The following is an 18810-nucleotide window of genomic DNA, read 5'->3' on the forward strand; positions in this document are numbered from 1 at the left end:
ATCTGTTTTTAATTTTTAATACATTTGCAAAAATTTCAAAAAAACTATTCGCTTTGTCATTATGGAGTATTTTGTGTAGATTGCTGAGGGTAAAAAATACATTTAATACATTTTAGAATAAGGCTGTAAAGGAACAAAATGTGGAAAAAGTCAAGGGGTCTGAATACTTTCCGAAGGCACTGTACATGTATAACCTCAACACACTCATACAAGTGTTCACATAATTAAATCCTGGTACAACATATACTGTACATAGGCAAACACACACACATAAAACAAACACTCGGTCAAGGACCATGGTCACCAGCTTGCATAACTTGTGAGGAGTGGGAGCAAGGGTAGAGGAGGGGAGTGCAGTGGGAGCTGACAGAGATTACTTGTCCCTGGCACAGATCACTGAGTCTGGAGTCACTAGCTGAGGCTTTCAAAACATCCACTGCCCATTGGCTGCTCAAATGCTGCATTCAGACTGAACCCATTTGATTGGCCAGTTTGGGTCGAGTGGCGTTCAGAGCCACTCCCACTGAAGGGAGAATTAATAAAATATAGGGAGGGGGAGGGGAGAGAGGGAGAATGGGGGACTATGAAATTTAAAGCGACAGTACTCTTAATAATGCGATGGAATATTACCACTGGACAATCAAGTTATTACTGTTGTGTCATTACACATCTATAACATTTATTCAGTGAACATACGTTCCTTATTCATATGTTATTCAATTAATATAGGCCTAGAGAGGAAGGCAGATTGAAAACTTTATTTTAGGGTTAAGGTTATATTTTGTTTTAACTGTTGCATCGCTGGACTGAAGCTTGCTGGTTGACATTTAGGCCGAATGTAAAGAATTTTTCACACATGAGCGATTGATCAAGAATTTAGTTGCAATTCAATATTTTAAATATTTTAAATCTTCAGGGGGCAGAAGAAGAGTCAAAACAATTTTCTCTGATTTTTTTATATAACCAGAAAGATATTGTATTTGTCCTGCTATCTCTTAGTCCATCAGGAATTACTAATGATGACAGTGAATTTCCTGTTATGCTGTCAAACAACTTTCATCACTTTATTGGTCTCACCCATCCTCACCCGTCACTCTATAGGCCATTCACAGCTCTAGGATCAGTTTCTCCTCCCCGCCACGGGCGCCACCAGTCGTAAACAGTTGGAGGGGAAACAAAACACTGACCTTAGATCAGCTTCTAAGGGCAACTTTATTTTACTCCACCAGAGCAGGTTGACAGCTTTGAGTCGGACTACCCAACCCATACCCAACCCCCACTGTGTTACCAAGAGGCCCGGCTTGGATCTTGTGTAATATTCCGATTGGCCGTCTGTTCTTGAGGGCGTGGAAATGGGCGTCACTGGAAGTATTGTGATATCACAATCAGCTGTTTTGTACGTTCTACATTCTGATCCGAGGATCAGCTGGAGGAAGCAATAACAGTGGGAAAATCTGCAGGGGAAAAAATCGAACAAGAGGGAAAAAACTGCAGATGTTATACTCTAAACATCAAGTGTAAATTCAAGTTTTACACGAAGCCCCTTCTTCTAAGAAGAAAGCCTTTTTTTTTTATTTTGTATTATGGTGTTTTAACTACCTCACTTAAAAGGCAACCTAAAGCTATGCTTTAAGAATTATTGTCGTTTCTACTTTGTGTGAGATCATCACGTTTACAATTTGAAATATATTGCTAATACAGGTAAGCTATTAAATCTACTTTGCTGTTGTTTTTTTGTGCTTTCTGGAAGGCAAACTGTGTAAGCTTGCAGGGTATCAGGCTACCTCTGCCACTGACGCCTGTATAGCTATCTCTGATGATGCATAGCCTATCTCATAACAGCAGATGAAGAAAATGCGAATTAGGTTGTGTTATAAACAGAATCATTCTGAAACAAAACAATCTACATTATGACGGAATGAATCCATTGTAGTAGTGGCTGTCACAGAGGACAATACATTAGTTCTGCATTAAATTAATGATCGACTGTTATGCATCCTAGACATCCGTTTATAGGTCATGGACGTTTTGATGGCTTCCATAAATGTATGCTTTTACGGAAACCTCGACGTCCGGTTTATGATCTTTCAGGATATGAAAATTATGTTTACATAAAACCTGTCCTTGTTTTTCACCAAACGCTGGGGTGTTGTGTCGAATGAAGACGATGGGGGGTATTTTTGAATTGTGCCTTTCTCTCTTCCTCAGTGCTTATGTAGGCCTATGTATGGATTTCGAACGACCTCGATATTAAAATTGATTCCTTCGCATCAGTCCTATACTGGTGAGCCTATCTGTCATTGCCATGACCCTTCAGCTATATCCATAGCCGTGTCACAGACTCGGAGCTTACACGGATAATTCATGTTTAACCTGACCGCTATCGACAATGACTTATTCTGGGCCCTATTTTTCTCGTCGTCGGTGACATTGGGAAGGTTTTTGTCATCCAAATTAGCTTATATCTGGCTCTAAATCAAATGTACACTGCTTGCTGTCGGACCCATAAAAGAATAAAACAAATATGTTTTTCTTTTTTTCTCTCTCTCTCTCATCGGCATCTGTCAATGTGGATTGAAGAACTCGAAACAAAGCAGTTAAGGATGTTGAATCATTCCTTTATTTATTACCAATGCTTGGGGGTTATTCTTTCTTTTGCATCCGAACAATTGCAGTTTAAATACATAAATAATTATTTGACGGCACCCGAACTGTTCCTTTTCTATTCGCCGCTGTTCTTTTTTCCTTTTCCTCGACTGAAGTAGGCTGAACCAGCAGCATCAGTGACGTAGGGCTCCTTCGTCATGCAAGCGCATAGGAGGTATTTATGTTTTCTTCGCGAAGCCACGCCCATCTCCCTCAGCTCCTCCCTCTGTTGAAACGGCTGCCATGAGCAGAGAAATTATGAGCGCATCTGGGAATAGCAGAGCAACAGAGCGCTTTTGTTTTGTAGAATTAGGAAGGAAAAATGAAATATATAATTGTCTATATCTGGTCTTTAACTATTTGCTATGAGCTTATACTGGTTTATAACCAGTTTATAACCAGTGGATCAGGGTGAAAAACACAAAAAAGCATCAAAGTAATATGCATTTGTACACTGATTTAACACGTATTATTATTTTGGCTATGTATAATAAATGATTAACTCAACAGGTACCTGGCAGGGCTGTAATTACAATACCATATGCCATTCGTTTTGAATAACACATTTTTGCACATGGGTTCAATCTCCATTCCACACCATTTACTGTAAGGTTATGTTTCCCTTTAGAATGAATTACACCAGTCACCAGTGCTGTCACAATGGAATCTTTATAACCACAAGTAATAATTTAACAGGTACAGTAAACATTGTGATGTCATCCAGATGATAAATGCCTTGTGTTGGTCTATCATATTTCCCCCTTAGTTTATACAGGGCAAAAATATGGGCAACCTCTCCACATTTTACTTGGATACATTTCCAATGTATTTTTTTCCTGTTTTCCCCAAACATCAGTCCTTATATGAACCACCTGAGGCATGAGAGACCACTGCTGGCTGTTTAATGATGTTTCCAATATATTCCAGTGCTGTTCTTATCCCTGGTGTCGTCTGTCTGTCCCAGTAGACAGAATGGTATATTTAAACACCAGGCAGATAATACTGAATTAGCATCACAGCTGACTGATAACTTTTGCTTATCAAGGAGACTGAATGGTGCTTCACACAGTTCCTTTAAAGGAAGTGTGTTTGTGTGTGTTTATGACTTGGGAACTCATAAAAAAGTGGCCCTGGGACAGTTTAATATTCTTAGAAAGAGTCAAAGTGGGTAAACTCACGTAAATACATTTTTTTATAAATGTTTTATCTCGCATCATCCTGTGACTTCAGTAAGCCAGAAGGAATGCATGAAAAACAGTCAAGAAGGGAGCGGATCAACAGACTCCTCTATGTCCTCTGCAACATCTCTCATATCTCCACCTAAACCATCAACATTGTCATTGGTAGCCTAACGCTTTATTTTACGAGCCTTCTTATGACGTTTTATATTAGCCTTATAAACATATGCAGCCACAGATAAACCATTACAAAACTGTATAATACAACGATAACACAGAAGCTAGAAGTCAGAATTAACTTTCTTAGCAGTAGGTTTTTATTGAAATAGAATAAGGCTTTGTTTTATCCTCACAACAAGCACATCACACTGGTTGAATCAACGTTGTTTCCACGTCATTTCAATAAAATTACATTGAACCAACGTGGAATAGACTTTGAATTGACGTCTGTGCCCAATTGACTTCTGTTTACATCCCTGTTTTGAGAAAGGCATCATTACTTTCTTCTTGGCTGCTTTCCTGACAGGATGCTGATGGTCACACACACACACACACACACACACACACACACACACACACACACACACACACACACACACAGACTTGCTCTTTGACAAAGAGCAATTTTGATGAGATCCGCTTATGGCTGACCTCTATCATTTCTGACAAAGTGTCTAGTAAATGTGATCATTTCTGTGTGTGTGTGTGTGTTTCTCTCCTTAGCGTGAGACTCCTGTGTCCTCCTGTCGGCCCCTGGTGTAAGGGTCACCATGGCAACCACCCAAATAAGCAGGAAGTGTCGCTTTCCACCCATGCATAACATTTGTCCCTCTCCTTCTTCATCCGCTCCTTTCCTTTCATTTATCTCTCTCACCTCATTTTACACCTTTCTCCCTCTCTCTACCTCCTCTGTTTTTATCCATACCTGTAGCCTAATCGCTATCTCTTTCTATTCCTCTCTTACACCTCTCTCCTTTCCTCTTCTCTCCTTACATTAATCTCTCTCACTTTTCATTTCTGTCTCTCTTCCTCCGTTCCTCTTTATACCCCCCCCCCCCCCCCCCATATTGTCTAATTTTAGAAAGTACACCCTGTCAGATCAGAGAGGTCAGTGTTCCGTCGTACCGTCCAGTAGCCTCTGCAGGAATGATATGTCTCGCTGATATCCAATATCTCCCTCCATGGTTAAATACAGGGACAGAGACTGTAAGTGCAGGCTCCAGTGGCTCAGTTGGTTAGAGTATGCTGCTTGCAACACCAGGGTTGTAGGTTCGATCCCCAGATTACCTATGAAGTGTCTAAACGTTTTTGTTATTATACTGCATTTGTTCTTTTTTTTTTTACTGTCTTTGTGTTACTCCTTCCCCCTAGACTCCAGGCCCTGATTACAACCCGAGTTAAGCGTGCGTAAATTGAACTTTTCTCTCTATGCGTATTCTGACCTTGAATTTAAGCATGGGTCTAGCGGACCTGCCGGTTCCAAGTGGGAAAAACGTGTACTTTATTTTTTCATATAGAAATAACAGCATTCTCCATGCACTGTAATTTCCAAATGGATAAGAGCTAGGTAAATGCATAATCCGTTTGGAGAAGGGGATTGTAAATACACACAGCAATTGTTTTAAGTGATTTTTACTTATGATCCCTGGAGACGAATGTGAAACCAGTGATATGGAAGCTAACTGAAAATCATGTCAACATGACAGCTTTTCCACAGTGAAATAGGTTCCAAACACACCAAGACAGTCTTGAAGAGGGCACGAAAACGCCTTTCCCCCTCAGGAGATTGAAAAGATTAGGTATGGGTCCCCAGATCCTCAAAAAGTTTTACAGCTGAACCATTGAGAGCATCCTGACTGGTTGCATCACTGCCTGGTATGACAACTGCTCGGCATCTGACCGTAAGGCGCAACAGAGGGTAGTGCGTACGGCCCAGTACATCACTGGGGCCAAGCTTCCTGCCATCCAAGGCCTTTATACTAGGCGTGTCAGAGGAAGGCCCAAAACATTGTCAAAGACTCCAGTCACCCAAGTCATAGCCTGCTCTCTACGGCAAGCGGTACCGAAGCGCCAAGTCTAGGTCCAAAATGCTCCTTAACGGCTTCTACCCCCAAGCCTTAAGACTGCTGAATAATTAATCAAATGCCCCCTCCCCCCTTTGTTTTGACACTGCTGCTACTCGCTGTTTATTATCTATGCATAGTCACATTACCCCTACCGACATGTACAAATGACCTCGACTAACCTGTACCCCCACACATTGACTCTGTACCGGTACCCCCCTGTATATAGCCTCGTTATTGTTATTTTACTGTGTTACTTTTACATTTTTTACTATAGTTTATTTAGTAAATATTTTCTTAACTCTATTTTCTTAAAACGGCACTGTTGGTTAAGGGCTTGTAAGTAAGCATATTTTACGGTAAGGCTACACCTGTTGTATTCGGCGCATGTGACCTTTTTTGTGTGATTTGATTTGATAAATAGCTGTGCCATCGTTCTGTGCCATTGTGTGCCCTCATAATTTGCATGGATGAAAGTTGGACACCCAAGCTATAGGCTTCTGTAGGGCTGAACCTAACAAATTTACAGTTGATGTCGGAAGTTTACATACACTTAGGTTGGAGTCATTAAAACTCATTTTTCAACCACTCCACAAATTTCTTGTTAACAAATGATAGTTTTGGCAAGTTGGTTAGGACATCTACTTTGTGCATGACACAAGTCATTTTTCCAACAATTGTTTACAGACAGATTATTTCACTTATAATTCATTGTATCACAATTCCAGTGGCTCAGAATTTTACATACACAAAGCTGACTGTGCCTTTAAACAGCTTGGAAGATTCCAGAAAATTATGTCATGGCTTTAGAAGCTTCTGATAGGCTAATTGACATCATTTGAGTCAATTGGAGGTGTACCTGTGAATGTATTTCAAGGCCTACCTTCAAACTCAGTGCCTCTTTGCTTGACATCATGGGAAAATCAAAGAAATTAGCCAAGATCTCAGAAAAAAAATTGTAGACCTCCACAAGTCTGGTTCATCCTTGGGAACTATTTCCAAACGCCTGAAGGTACCACGTTCATCTGTACAAACAATAGTACAAAAGTATAAACACCATGGGACCACGCAGCCATCATACCGCTCAGGAAGGAGACGCGTTCTGTCTCCTAGAGATGAACGTACTTTGGTGCGAAAAGTGCTAATCAATCCCAGAACAACAGCAAAGGACCTCGTGAAGATGCAGGAGGAAAAGGGTACAGAAGTATATATATCCACAGTAAAACAAGTCCTATATCGACATAACCTGAAAGGCCGCTCAGCAAGGTAGAAGCCACTGTTCCAAAACCGCAATAAAAAATCCAGACTACGGTTTGCAACTGCATATGGGGACAAAGATCGTACTTTTTGGAGAAATGTCCTCTGGTCTGATGAAAGAAAAATATAACTGTTTGGCCATAATGACCATCGTTATGTTTGGAGGAAAAAGGGGGAGGCTTGCAAGCCGAACAACACCATCCCAACTGTGAAGTACGGGGGGTGGCGGCATCATGTTGTGGGGGTGCTTTGCTGCAGGAGGGACTGGTGCACTTCACAAAATAGATGGCATCATGAGGAAAGGAAAATGATGTGGATATATTGAAGCAACATCTCAAGACATCAGTCAGGAAGTTAAAGCTTGGTCGCAAATGAGCTTTCCAAATGAACAATGACCCCAAGCACACTTTCAAAGTTGTGGAAAAATGGCTTAAGGACAACAAAGTCAAGGTATTGGAGTGGCCAACACAAAGCCCTGACCTCAATCCTATAGAAAATTTGTGGGCAGAACTGAAAAAGCGTGTGCGAGCAAGGAGGCCTACAAACCTGACTCAGTTATACCACTTCTGTCAGGAGGATTGGGCCAAAATTCACCCAACTTATTGTGGGAAGCTTGTGGAAGGCTACCCGAAACGTTTGACCCAAGTTAAACAATTTAAAGGCAATGCTACGAAATACTAATTGAGTGTATGTACTCTTCTGACCCACTGGGAATGTGATGAAAGAAATAAAAGCTGAAATAAATCATTCTCTCGACTATTATTCTGATATTTCACATTCTTAAAATAAAGTGGTGATCCTAACTGACCTAAGAGAGGGAATTTTTACTAGGATTAAATGTCAGGAATTGTGAAAAACTGAGTTTAAATGTATTTGGCTAAGGTGGATGTAAACTTCCGACTTCAACTGTATGTATGCACTTTAGAATGTTTTAATTATAGCCTATGGCCGGGCTTTTCTTAGCTTTATTTTACAATTTGTATCATGTTAAATATTAGCCACTATTGGAGCCACCATCAGTAATACCCACATACATCTATAACTGTCACTTCCATTGTTCGTTTTCTTACATTTTGTACCATTCCATTCCGTTTACCGTTCATTCCTCTGTCCCTTCCGTACAAGTTGTTCCTGAGGGTCGCTAGCATTAGTGGATCATATTAGGATAACGTTCAATAATTTGGGACATGTAGCCTATTAGATCATTCTGGAACTCAGACCACATGTAGCAGGTTAAACCTGGAGCCTGGCGCAAGGTTCACGACGACTGGACCGTTGTCATACAGTTCCATGATTAGTGAGAATTAGGGTAGATTTATAGGACTATTGTTCAACCCCTATTGTTCAACACCTATTGTACACTTTTTTCCACATTCCAACATTTCATGGTTTGAACTTGAATGTGACAACTTTCAGGATGAATCAAACCCCTGCATTTTTTGTGCGTAAAGGCTCTCCAAACCTTTTTTTTTATGATTCATGCATACTTTCCTAACACTAAAATGTGCCAAAATAATCTACAAGATCAGAGTATTTTTAAATCTACCAGTTGGTGCATGAAATGGAGACGAAGATGGATTGATGGGTTGGTCGTTTAGCAACAAAAACGACCCGCTCACAATCATCGGGCAAAACAGATGAGGTTGGCTTAGATTGTTGACAACATGTAAGCTGTATTTCTTCTCCAATGTTTATTGAAAACATAAACACATTTGCACAATGACCACTTGTTGTCTCTCAAATATATCGTTGAAGTTGTTGGTTAGCTAGCTAGCAATCAATAACAAGATTAAACAAGCTGAAACGAGCCACTTACGATTCTCCACATGGCAGTTTCTTGTCATTCTTGCCAGCAATCTGGCCATCCAGAATCACAACGACAGACGCGCTGAATTCCATGTATTCAAGCGCGCAATGGAAGCACCGTTATATGCACCTTCATAAGGTAAGTCTGAATAACAACTACTGAGACGTGTGTAAGAAAGAAAGACGTGCGTAAGAAAGAAAGACGTGTGTAAGAAAGAAAGACGTGCGTAAGAAAGATAGTCGTGCGTATGAAAGGCGTACTTTTCCTTAATCGGAATCGGGTCCCTCGTGTCTTCTCGGTTGTCCATCTGGCCTAAACCCATTCTGTTGTTCACTATAGCAGTAGCACAGGGGGGAGGGTGTAACGCCATTGTTCCTCAGGAACAGCCTGGCTGCGTCTCCTTAGTCTGCAATAGCTTCCCTTCCCTTAATCTAATTTCCTTCATTACAACCCAATTCAAAGAACTCATCTGAAAGAAGCAATCTATCTGTTTGCATTTGTGTCTGAGTGTCTTACAGATTCTAACTGCATGCATACATGTTATGGTCCTATTGAGAAAAGACTATTGTGATTGTTTACGATTTGTTGCGCTTATTAAGCTATTTACTTGTTATTCATTTCGGAATTACATTACAGTTACCCAATAGTTACACATTTTCCAACTTGAGTTGAATTCTTTGAAGTACAGTAAGCACCATAATGTGCGCAATGTTGTTACTGCATAATTTGATAGTAGATTGAAGACAAATTGACCAGCTGAAACAGAACTGTAAAACTGTTACTGTCTCCAGTCAGCCTATATCAGTCAGCCTGTCTCCAGTCAGCCAGTATGACCCAGACAAACCTTCTCCCTGCAGTCTCTCGAGGTAGACTGAGACTGCATCTCAATACTCTATGTGGCTTCCTCTCCTCATCTCCTTCCCTTCATATGCACTGATCTGAGGACACAGAACAGGTGAAAGCATTATAAGTGGATGCCTACTGTGCATTTGCTTTCAGTTTACCCGTCAATTTCTTTCAGATTAGTGCGGGTGAAGGGAAGGAGATGAGGATGAGGTGAGGAAAACACGTGAGACTGTTGAGATGCAGCCAACCTATCACACTTTCTAATCTTCTCCTCATAAATGGTTCCTTGACCAACATGATTAAAGTAGCCCTGGAACAGAAAGGCTCTTTTTGTTCAGTTCTGCTCACGTGATTTCGCCACATACACTTCATGGCCAAAAGTATGTGGAAACCTGCTCGTCGAACATCTCATTCCAAAATCATGGGTATTAATATGGAGTTGGTCCCCCTTTGCTGCTATAACAGCCTCCACTCTTCTGGGAAGGCTTTCCACTAGATGATGGAACATTGCTGCAGGGACTTGCTTTCATTCAACAACAAGAACATTAGTGAGGTCGAGCACTGATGTTAGGTGATTAGGCCTTGCTCGCAGTTGGCATTCCAATTCATCCAAAAGGTGTTCGATGGGGTTGAGGTCAGGAGTCTGTGCAGGCCAGTCAAGTTCTTCCACACCGATCTTGACAAACTATTTCTGTGTGGACCTCGCTTTGTGCACGGGGCCATTGTCATGCTGAAACAGGAAAGGGCCCACCACAAACTGTTGCCACAAAATTGGAAGCACAGAATCGTCTAGAATGTCATTGAATGCTGTAGCGTTAAGATTTCCCTTCACTGGAACTAAGAGCCGTAGCCCGTACCAAGAAAAACAGCCCCAGACCATTATTCCTCCTCCACCAAACTTTACAGTTGGCACTATGCATTCGGACAGGTAGTGTTCTCCTGGCATCCGCCAAACCCAGATTTGTCCGTCTGACTGCCAGATGGTGAAGTGTAATTCATCTGTGAGTCCAATGGAGGCGAGCTTTGCACCACTCCAGCCGATGCTTGGCATTGCGCATGGTGATCTTAGGCCTGTGTGCGGCTGCTTGGCCATGGAAACCCATTTCATGATGCTCCCGACGAACAGTTATTGTGCTGACGTTGCTTCCAGAGGCAGTTTGGAACTCGGCAGTGAGTGTTGCAACTGAGGACAGACGATTTTTACGCACTACGCGCTTCAGCACTCAGCGGTTCCGTTCTGTGAGCTTGTGTGGCCTACCACTTCACGGCTGAACCGTTGTTGCTCCCAGACGTTTCCACTTCACAATAACAGCACTTACAGTTGACTGGGGCAGCTCTAACAGGGCAGACATTTGACGAACTAGCTTGGAAAGGTGCCCCGTTGAAAGTCACTGAGCTCTTCAGTAGGGGCCATTCTACTGACAATGTTTGTCTATGGAGATTGCATGGCTTTGTGCTCAATTTTATACACCTGTCAGCAACAGCGGTTGCTGAAATAGTCAAATCCACCATTTTTGGCCATATCGTGTATTCCTTCATCTCGCTTTTTACCACTTTGTGATTCGCAACGCTGCTTTCTAATGTTCCTCTCCACTTGTTCCCATTGTCTTTGGATTTGTAATCTAAATATTTTCTTGCTGTTATTAATAGTCTCTCCTGTCTTTCTTTTGTCTCCCCACAGGCCTTTGCAGCATACCAAGTAAAACCTTACATTTGCACTAAGGAAGCCTGTCGAGTCCTGTAAGAAAATCAACCTATGAGATCAAGACAAGAAAAGGGTTGAAGCAAAGAGAGGCCAAGAAAACCGTGCTCACTTTCCTGACCTGGCAACTGTTTGACAAAGCGAAAAGCGAAATAACTAACTAAATAAGACTACAAAAATACTTAATAAGTAGCAAAAACACACAAAGGCAGCTAGCTATACCTTGAGAACTACAACTATACACAGAACCTGACTTCCGCGATCCCTGACCCTTGACTTTTACCCATTGACGTGTACCCGACCAACCGGCCTAGCCATGTTCCAAGCTCTGAGCAGCCTGTTCTTCGGAGAGGTGGAGGAGGTGGCCGCAGAGATCAAGGGGCCCAACCCCTGTGTGACCGACGCTGACGAGGAAGGATGGATGCTGGTCAACCTGCCCGGTGAGTCCTCCCTTAGGGATGGTTGGAAGGGGTTGGAAGTGGAGAGGGAAATGGTAGTCACTAGATGGCCATGCCAGAATGGACAGAAGTGAGGATATTGATGGTACTGTTGAGCATGTACATTAGCTGTTTGTTTTCTAAGGTCAAAGGTTTTGGTGATTTGTGGTCAGCACTTCAGTCCTTTAGTGTGGCCATATAGTGATGGGGGTGTGGGGGCTAATATATTGTTTAAAATCTCCATAAAAGGGAATCTGAATAGTTTAGAGGCCACGTCTCAAACTAAATATATAAGCCCCAATGAAACACATCACAAAACAGTCAGTACAACAATACTGTCACTGACATGACCAAGCGGTTAGAGGGTCGAAGTAACTAATTATATTATTCCTATTTTTATGTTTTGTGTTTCTTTACCCTTTCTTCTCCCCCCTCTCCAATTTTATTTAAATATCCTGACATTTCTCACACTGGTGTGTGTGTGTGCGTGTGTGTTTGCGTGCGTTTGTGTGCGTGTGTGTGCGTGTGTGCGTGCGGGTGCTCCCCTTTTAATGACACCACAACCTGCATGGCTTCTTCCCCTTTGCCATCCCCTTTACCCCTAACCTACACCACCCTAAACATACACCCATCCTCAATTGGCCAACTCCTCCATGGTCCCACCTTTACTCTGTTCTCAGGGGAAGCTGATTGTGCGATGCTAGTAGAGGGAGGGATAAAGGCGCCATCGATAGCACAGGCACAAGCACAAAACAACCAATCAAATCACCCAGACACACCCACCAGAACTGAGTGCCCCGTCCCCTCTCCAACCCCTCCCCCCCAACATCAGAATCGCCGCAGAACACACAAAGCTTGTTCACGAGCAGCGACAGTGGCACCATCAGACCCCCTCTCTACTCTCCCTTCTGCTAGCCCGTTAGCCACGGGCATCGTTACGCCCATATCCCTAAAAAGGCGGGCCAGGCTCTCCACCCCATCTGTGTCCCCTGGCAGTAGTGGGTCGGAGAGAGGCTGCATGGACGAGAGCTGGTTCGTTACCCCTCCCCCCTGTTTCACTGCAGAGGGAGCCACGGCCGAGACCAGCCCCATGGAGGATCTGCTTATAGAACACCCCAGCATGTCCGTCTACGTCTCCCCTAGCAACCTGTCCATGATCTCCAATGGCAACCTGTCCATCGTCGGGGAGGAGAGCATCACCAGCCTGACAGGCAGCATGAGGTGAGGACCGACCGACCGACACCTTATTATATCTTTGTCACCATGTAATAGATCTAGCACATAGCCACAGTTCTATGAGAGAGCTACATAACTGCTTGACTAATGTTCTATACCCCCACTTCCTCCTATTCCTCCCCTCCTATAGCAGGGTGGCAGAACCAGCCGCTACCTCTGCCGTCCATAATACCATGCCCACCAGGGTGACCCGAGGAGCCGCTGCCCAGGCAGGTACCCTGGCCAAGGTGACCCAGGTGGCCAGGGTTCAGAGGGGCAAGGCCCGCACTGAGAGGCGCCACCTTGGACGCAACCGCATCCAGCGCCAGAACCGCACTAGGGAGCAGGTTCCCCGCCACGCAGCCCACGCTAGAAACACCTACCTGCACCAGCCCTGCCAGCGTAACATCTGCCACTGAGCTTCCACAAACACAGGGGGAGCCATTTACTCTGAGGGCATTAGTGGTTATACTCCCCCTGACATACATACAGGTAGATTTATATGGACACACACACATATATACTCATGTAGACAAATATGTAAATACACATGCACACAACGTACACGCATCATTTACACATGCACACACAGCACATAGACACTCTCTCTCTCTCTTTCACAAAATCACTCTCTCTCACACACACACACACACACACACACACACACACACACACACACACACACACACACACTAATTGATTTACGTAGGCTACTGTGCCATGTTAGGCCCTAAACCCCAACCAAGCCCTCTAATAACTTAAGTCTATTGTTGTTAGCTGTCACATATAATACTTTTTGAAAAACTTGCAAAAAAATATTACTTAGCAACTAATATGTGTGTAAAACTATAAAAAGTTCCATCTACTCTCTCCATTTCAGTTGAAACACTCCTCTCCTCTGTCTCTTTAGTGGAAGTCCACCTATTTACTGTCATGGAACACATGGCCCTCTCCCCTTTGCAGCCGTCCTAGTGCTTTTAATCAGGTTGGGGGACAGACAGGCTAAGGAGGAGAAATTAGAGATGCTCACTCTCTTTCTGCGGGAACAAGCTTTTATAGGGAATCTTTATTAGATAGTACACCCGTGGACACGTAATCATTTTAGCCGTTGAGTATCTACGTAGCTATACTTGTTATGTATGAAGACAGGGAAAGGCTGCCCACAGGAAAAACATCTCATCTTGTCCTTTATTTGCAGTGTTTGAGTTACGAAAAAAAAAAATTATAAAAAAATCTGTTCTCAAAAAGGAAGGGTATACAGTGTACATTACAGTGAGAGAGGAGAAAAACCAGAAGAGGTGTTTTTCCTCTTGTCCCAATGTGAGGGATGGAAGCAGGTAGAGGAAGGTGAAAGAGAGGAAGACGAAAACAAGAAAAAAAGAAGACTAGAAATGACAAATTGGAGAGTTCAGATAGGATGACAGAGGAACCAGAGTAGATATAGTTAACTGTGTAGTGTAGCTTTCTGGGCAACCAATAGTTAGTTTTTAGAATGCTTAACTGGCTACTTTTACATATTTGGCTTGCCATCTGTGACTAAGACAAGTTTGCCAATGCAGAAACAAACAGGCACTCTGTTATCTCAAGTCAGGCAGCCTTGCAAAGCAGGAAGCTGATTCCCTAATTTCTTAAACGTCTTTGTTCAACAACTACAACACGATGATGAAAGTCATTCAGAGCTGTTTGGTCATAAGGAGTCTAGTATAGGTAGCTGTGCATAGTTAACTGTGTATGTTGAGACGTACCATAATGATATATGTAGGGAAGCTAGCCAAGGGTTGCCTGTAGGTTACAAGGTATGACAGGCTAAAGTAGGTGCAAGGCGGTATAGATGGCAACTCTTTATTTTGGTTTGTTTGTTTGTCTGCTACTGTTATTAAAGTTATGGAGAATTTAGGCCTAACCAATGCTCTCTGAATGATGTCTGTGACAGGAAAAGCCTGTTCCCTGCAGCCCCATAATGAGAGCACACCGTTTCATCCAAATAGCTGACAACCTAAAAACTTGGCCTAGTTTGACAGAATGACTGTGAAGGATTCACACTTTGAGGAGAATAGTATAAAGGAAAAAAAAGAGAGAAAAAAATCGATATACATTTGCTCACCACACACGTTGGGTTCCAACTGATGTTGGTGTGCTGTGATGCTTCTGCATTAAGACACCTCCCCCCTAACTAAATATTAACCAAGTGACAACCTTACCCATGAAAAGACAAACAGGGAAATAGATAACATAGACCAATCCCTTTTCACTTCACGTCATTCAGTGACAACAGGGTAATCATGGTAGGAGACTCGCGGTGAACACACAAACACACACACACACACACACACACACACACACACACACACACACACACACACACACACACACACGATGTCCACCGGGCTGATACTGCTCAGTGTTTCTAGTAAAGACTAGCTCAAGGACAGAGAATGAGTTATGAGTGACCCTTTACCTTCTACACCCACTCCCTGGCCTCCTAATAGCACATCCAGCCGTAACAGTGTCCCCCACCTTAAGATCTAGCTTACTGAGATGTATTCAACTACAATAGTAAACTATGGTGCTGAAGTGTATATGACTATATACTAAAGTTTGTAAATTATTTGAGACATGGATGTAAGTTTGCACTGTCATACATTTTTGTGAGTCAAAGTTGTAGCTGTGTGCTGTCTTTTATTCTCCTTTGGGATGTTTACTATTTTCTTTTTGTTTTGTATTGAACCATCAAAGGTCTGTGAGAGTGTGAGAGGATGTGTGTTAAAAAAAAATACTTCAAAAGACAAATAATGATCAATTATTTTTCTTGTACATATTACAATACAGGTTGTAATGCTCCTTGCCGTTAGTTGTCAAAGCGACTCAGGATTAGAGTCCATAAAGTAGCTACCATCTTGACTGAGGACAAGACTGTCCCTGCCTCTTTCCTGAATAGGACAGTAAGGATGCATCTCAATAATCGAAAGTGGCATCCTATCCACTTATCCTTTCCGTAATCTACACTGAGATGTGACCAATTGAGATGTACCCTATTGGAGCTTTTGGGATAGATGTGTTAACGTTCCAATTAGACACTGCCCTCTAGGGGGATAAAGTGTAATAACTTGTAACGACACGGGATCATTTCATGCTGGCATCATCATAACACAACACATATTTCAAAGTATAAAGATGTATTTGTGGGAGCAGTGGAACATGAATTGTTCTCTAGATACAGTGAGGTGAGAAAGTGTTCTTATTGTTTAGAATGTTCTGAACTAGAAACATGTATTTGTCCCTTCAATCACAAACCACCATGGTCCACTCACCGTATCGCCAACTATCTTGTAAATGACTATATTTTATTTGAATGATCTACTAATATGATATAATTATTAATATTATGTATATTTATTTTTCTGTTGCTGTTTTAAATGATGACTGTATGTAACTGTTTGATCCTATGAATGACGCAGTGTGTGGATCGCAGTAGCGACTCACTCATACACACACATACACACACAGATACACACATATCTGGTCATGCTTCCTTAACCCCTAGAGTTTTCTGAACCTTACACTACAGTATCTCTGTGGTCACACTTCTTACTCACATGATGAAGACATTTTACAAAGAGAGAGGGGAGGGGGCCTATATATGAGAGGCCATAGGTGTGTGTGTGTGTGTGTGTGTGTGTGGAACTCACCACCTCTAACAAGGCCTTGTTGGTCCTTACTGCGACACTGTGTCTCTCTTTTTCTTGTCCTTTTCCTTCTTTCCATCACCCTCTCACCTTTACATCCATGTTATCTCCAAGTGGTTGTTTTACTGAGTATGTAGTGTGGGACTAATGAAAGGTGTGAGTTTAGGGTGGCAACCCGCCAATCACAGAGAGAGGGCGGGGGCCACCAGGTGCACGTGTGTCTAGTGTGACGTGAGAGTTGTGGGGGAGGGAGGAAGAAAGAGGGGATGTGACAGAGGATGGAGTAAGCAGATAGATTGAAAAAAAAAAATCTGAAATGAAATGTATCAACAAAAAAAAGATGTGCTTGTATTTTTTTCCCGTTTAGTTATTAGAACAGTTGTTCACCTAGTATGTTCATGTTTTAAAAGAAAGGGGGTTGATTGTGTGTGGATTATTTTTGTTCTGCTTTGCGCCCTAAAATGATGGCAGCTTAAAGATACTTTGGGGTTCTCCCACGTACCATCTCAATGAGTACACCCCTCCCCCGTCAAAACAACTATTTATAGACATATAAAAAAGATTGGTGTATCTGATATCTATGGTGATCGTGCCTTTCACTATTTCTGCATGGTTTTTGTGATGTACTGAATTGTTCCATCCCTGAGTGGACAGTCAAGTCCATAGACAGTCAAGTCCATAGACAGTCAAGACCATAGACAGTCAAGTCCATAGACAGTCAAGTCCATAGACAGTGAAGACCTATGCAACCACCAACGGATGGGTTAATACAACATCCATTCAGAAAAACGCAGGTACCACACAACAACAACAACAACAACAACAACAACAACAATAAACACTCAGGTTGACAACCTGAATCTTGTCTCGTCATTTACACCTGAAGGACTGGTTGGTTGGGGTGAGGACTGGGGGGAAAGGGGGGTAGGGTAGCTTGGCTGGAGGTTGGGGTGAGGACTGGGGGGAAAGGGGGGTAGGGTCGCTTGGCTGGAGGTTGGGGTGAGGACTGGGGGAAGGGGGTGGTAGGGTAGCTTGGCTGGGGGTTGGGGTGAGGACTGGGGGGAAGGGGGGGTAGGGTAGCTTGGCTGGGGGTTGGGGTGACGACTGGAGGGAAAGGAAGGGGTGGCAGGGTAGCTTGGCTGGGGGTTGGGGTGAGGACTGGAGGGAGGGGGGGTAGGGTAGCTTGGCTGGGGGTTGGGGTGAGGACTGGAGGGAAGGGGGAGTAGGGTAGCTTGGCTGGGGGTTGGGGTGAGGACTGGAGGGAAGGGGGGGTAGGGTCGCTTGGCTGGAGGTTGGGGTGAGGACTGGGGGAAGGGGGGACAGGGTAGCTTGGGTTGGGGTGAGGACTGGAGGGAAAGGGGGACAGGGTAGCTTGGGTGGGGGTTGGGGTGAGGACTGGAGGGAAGGGAAGGGGGGCATGGTAGCTTGGGTGGGGGATGGGATGAGGACTGGGGGAAGGGGGCAGGGTCACATGGCTGGGAAAGACAAATGGGTGGGCAATGGGGAAGACAGTACAGGAATACACTCAGAAACAACAGCCTCTCCATGAACGTCCCAGTTTTAAATCTTGTGGGGGAAAAAATAAGTATGGGTTTTTGAGCAGCTGACACATTGTACGACCTTGCAGGGTTAAAATACACATACACACTCACATACACACGCACGAACACTCGCACATAGACACACAGACCCACAAACAGGAAAGTGTAGAGGTAAAGAAGCCTATGACAGGTCGGGATGCATTTGGGTGGCCACTTTTGGCACTAAAAATACCTCAAATAGTTATCTGTCTGTCCATCTGGCATTTACTCCTTAGGGTGGTTTTACATTAGTAAAATCTACCTCTCAACATCAGATGTGCAACTATTCTGTTTGCACTAGCCTTGGATGTAGTGTGGCCAAAGCCACATTCCTGTTTCATATGTGAGTGCAGCTATTAGCATACCGTAAATACCATAGTATATAGACTAACA

General features: G+C 43.2%; 1 protein-coding gene and 1 long non-coding RNA gene across 6 annotated transcripts; one reads left to right on the top strand and one right to left on the bottom strand.

Annotated features, from left to right (window-relative positions):
• The first annotated feature begins 1387 nt into the window (after nt 1–1387).
• On the top strand, nt 1388–17697 carry tp53inp2b (tumor protein p53 inducible nuclear protein 2b). Of its 5 annotated transcripts, XM_014134678.3 has the most exons (5): nt 1389–1701; nt 3275–3342; nt 11479–11939; nt 12617–13157; nt 13303–17697. In XM_014134678.3, exons 3-5 carry the CDS (start codon nt 11816–11818, stop codon nt 13568–13570), a joined length of 933 nt encoding a protein of 310 aa, XP_013990153.1. In that variant the 5' UTR covers nt 1389–1701; nt 3275–3342; nt 11479–11815; the 3' UTR covers nt 13571–17697. The 5 variants fall into 5 exon arrangements, with proteins under 5 accessions (XP_013990155.1, XP_013990153.1, XP_013990152.1 ...); XM_014134680.3 differs by lacking the exon at nt 3275–3342 and having other exon boundaries at nt 1388–1701; nt 13306–17697; XM_014134677.3 differs by lacking the exon at nt 3275–3342.
• Nucleotides 2598–9374, bottom strand: LOC106566561 (uncharacterized). Its single transcript, XR_001319905.3, has 2 exons — nt 8961–9374; nt 2598–2914 (listed from the first exon to the last, which is right to left on the bottom strand). It is a non-coding gene; the product is annotated as an uncharacterized LOC106566561 (long non-coding RNA).
• Nucleotides 17698–18810: the final 1113 nt, after the last annotated feature.

This window comes from Salmo salar, chromosome 13, assembly GCF_965601325.2.
Source record: "Salmo salar chromosome 13, fSalSal1, whole genome shotgun sequence".
Classification (NCBI taxonomy): Eukaryota; Metazoa; Chordata; class Actinopteri; order Salmoniformes; family Salmonidae; genus Salmo; species Salmo salar.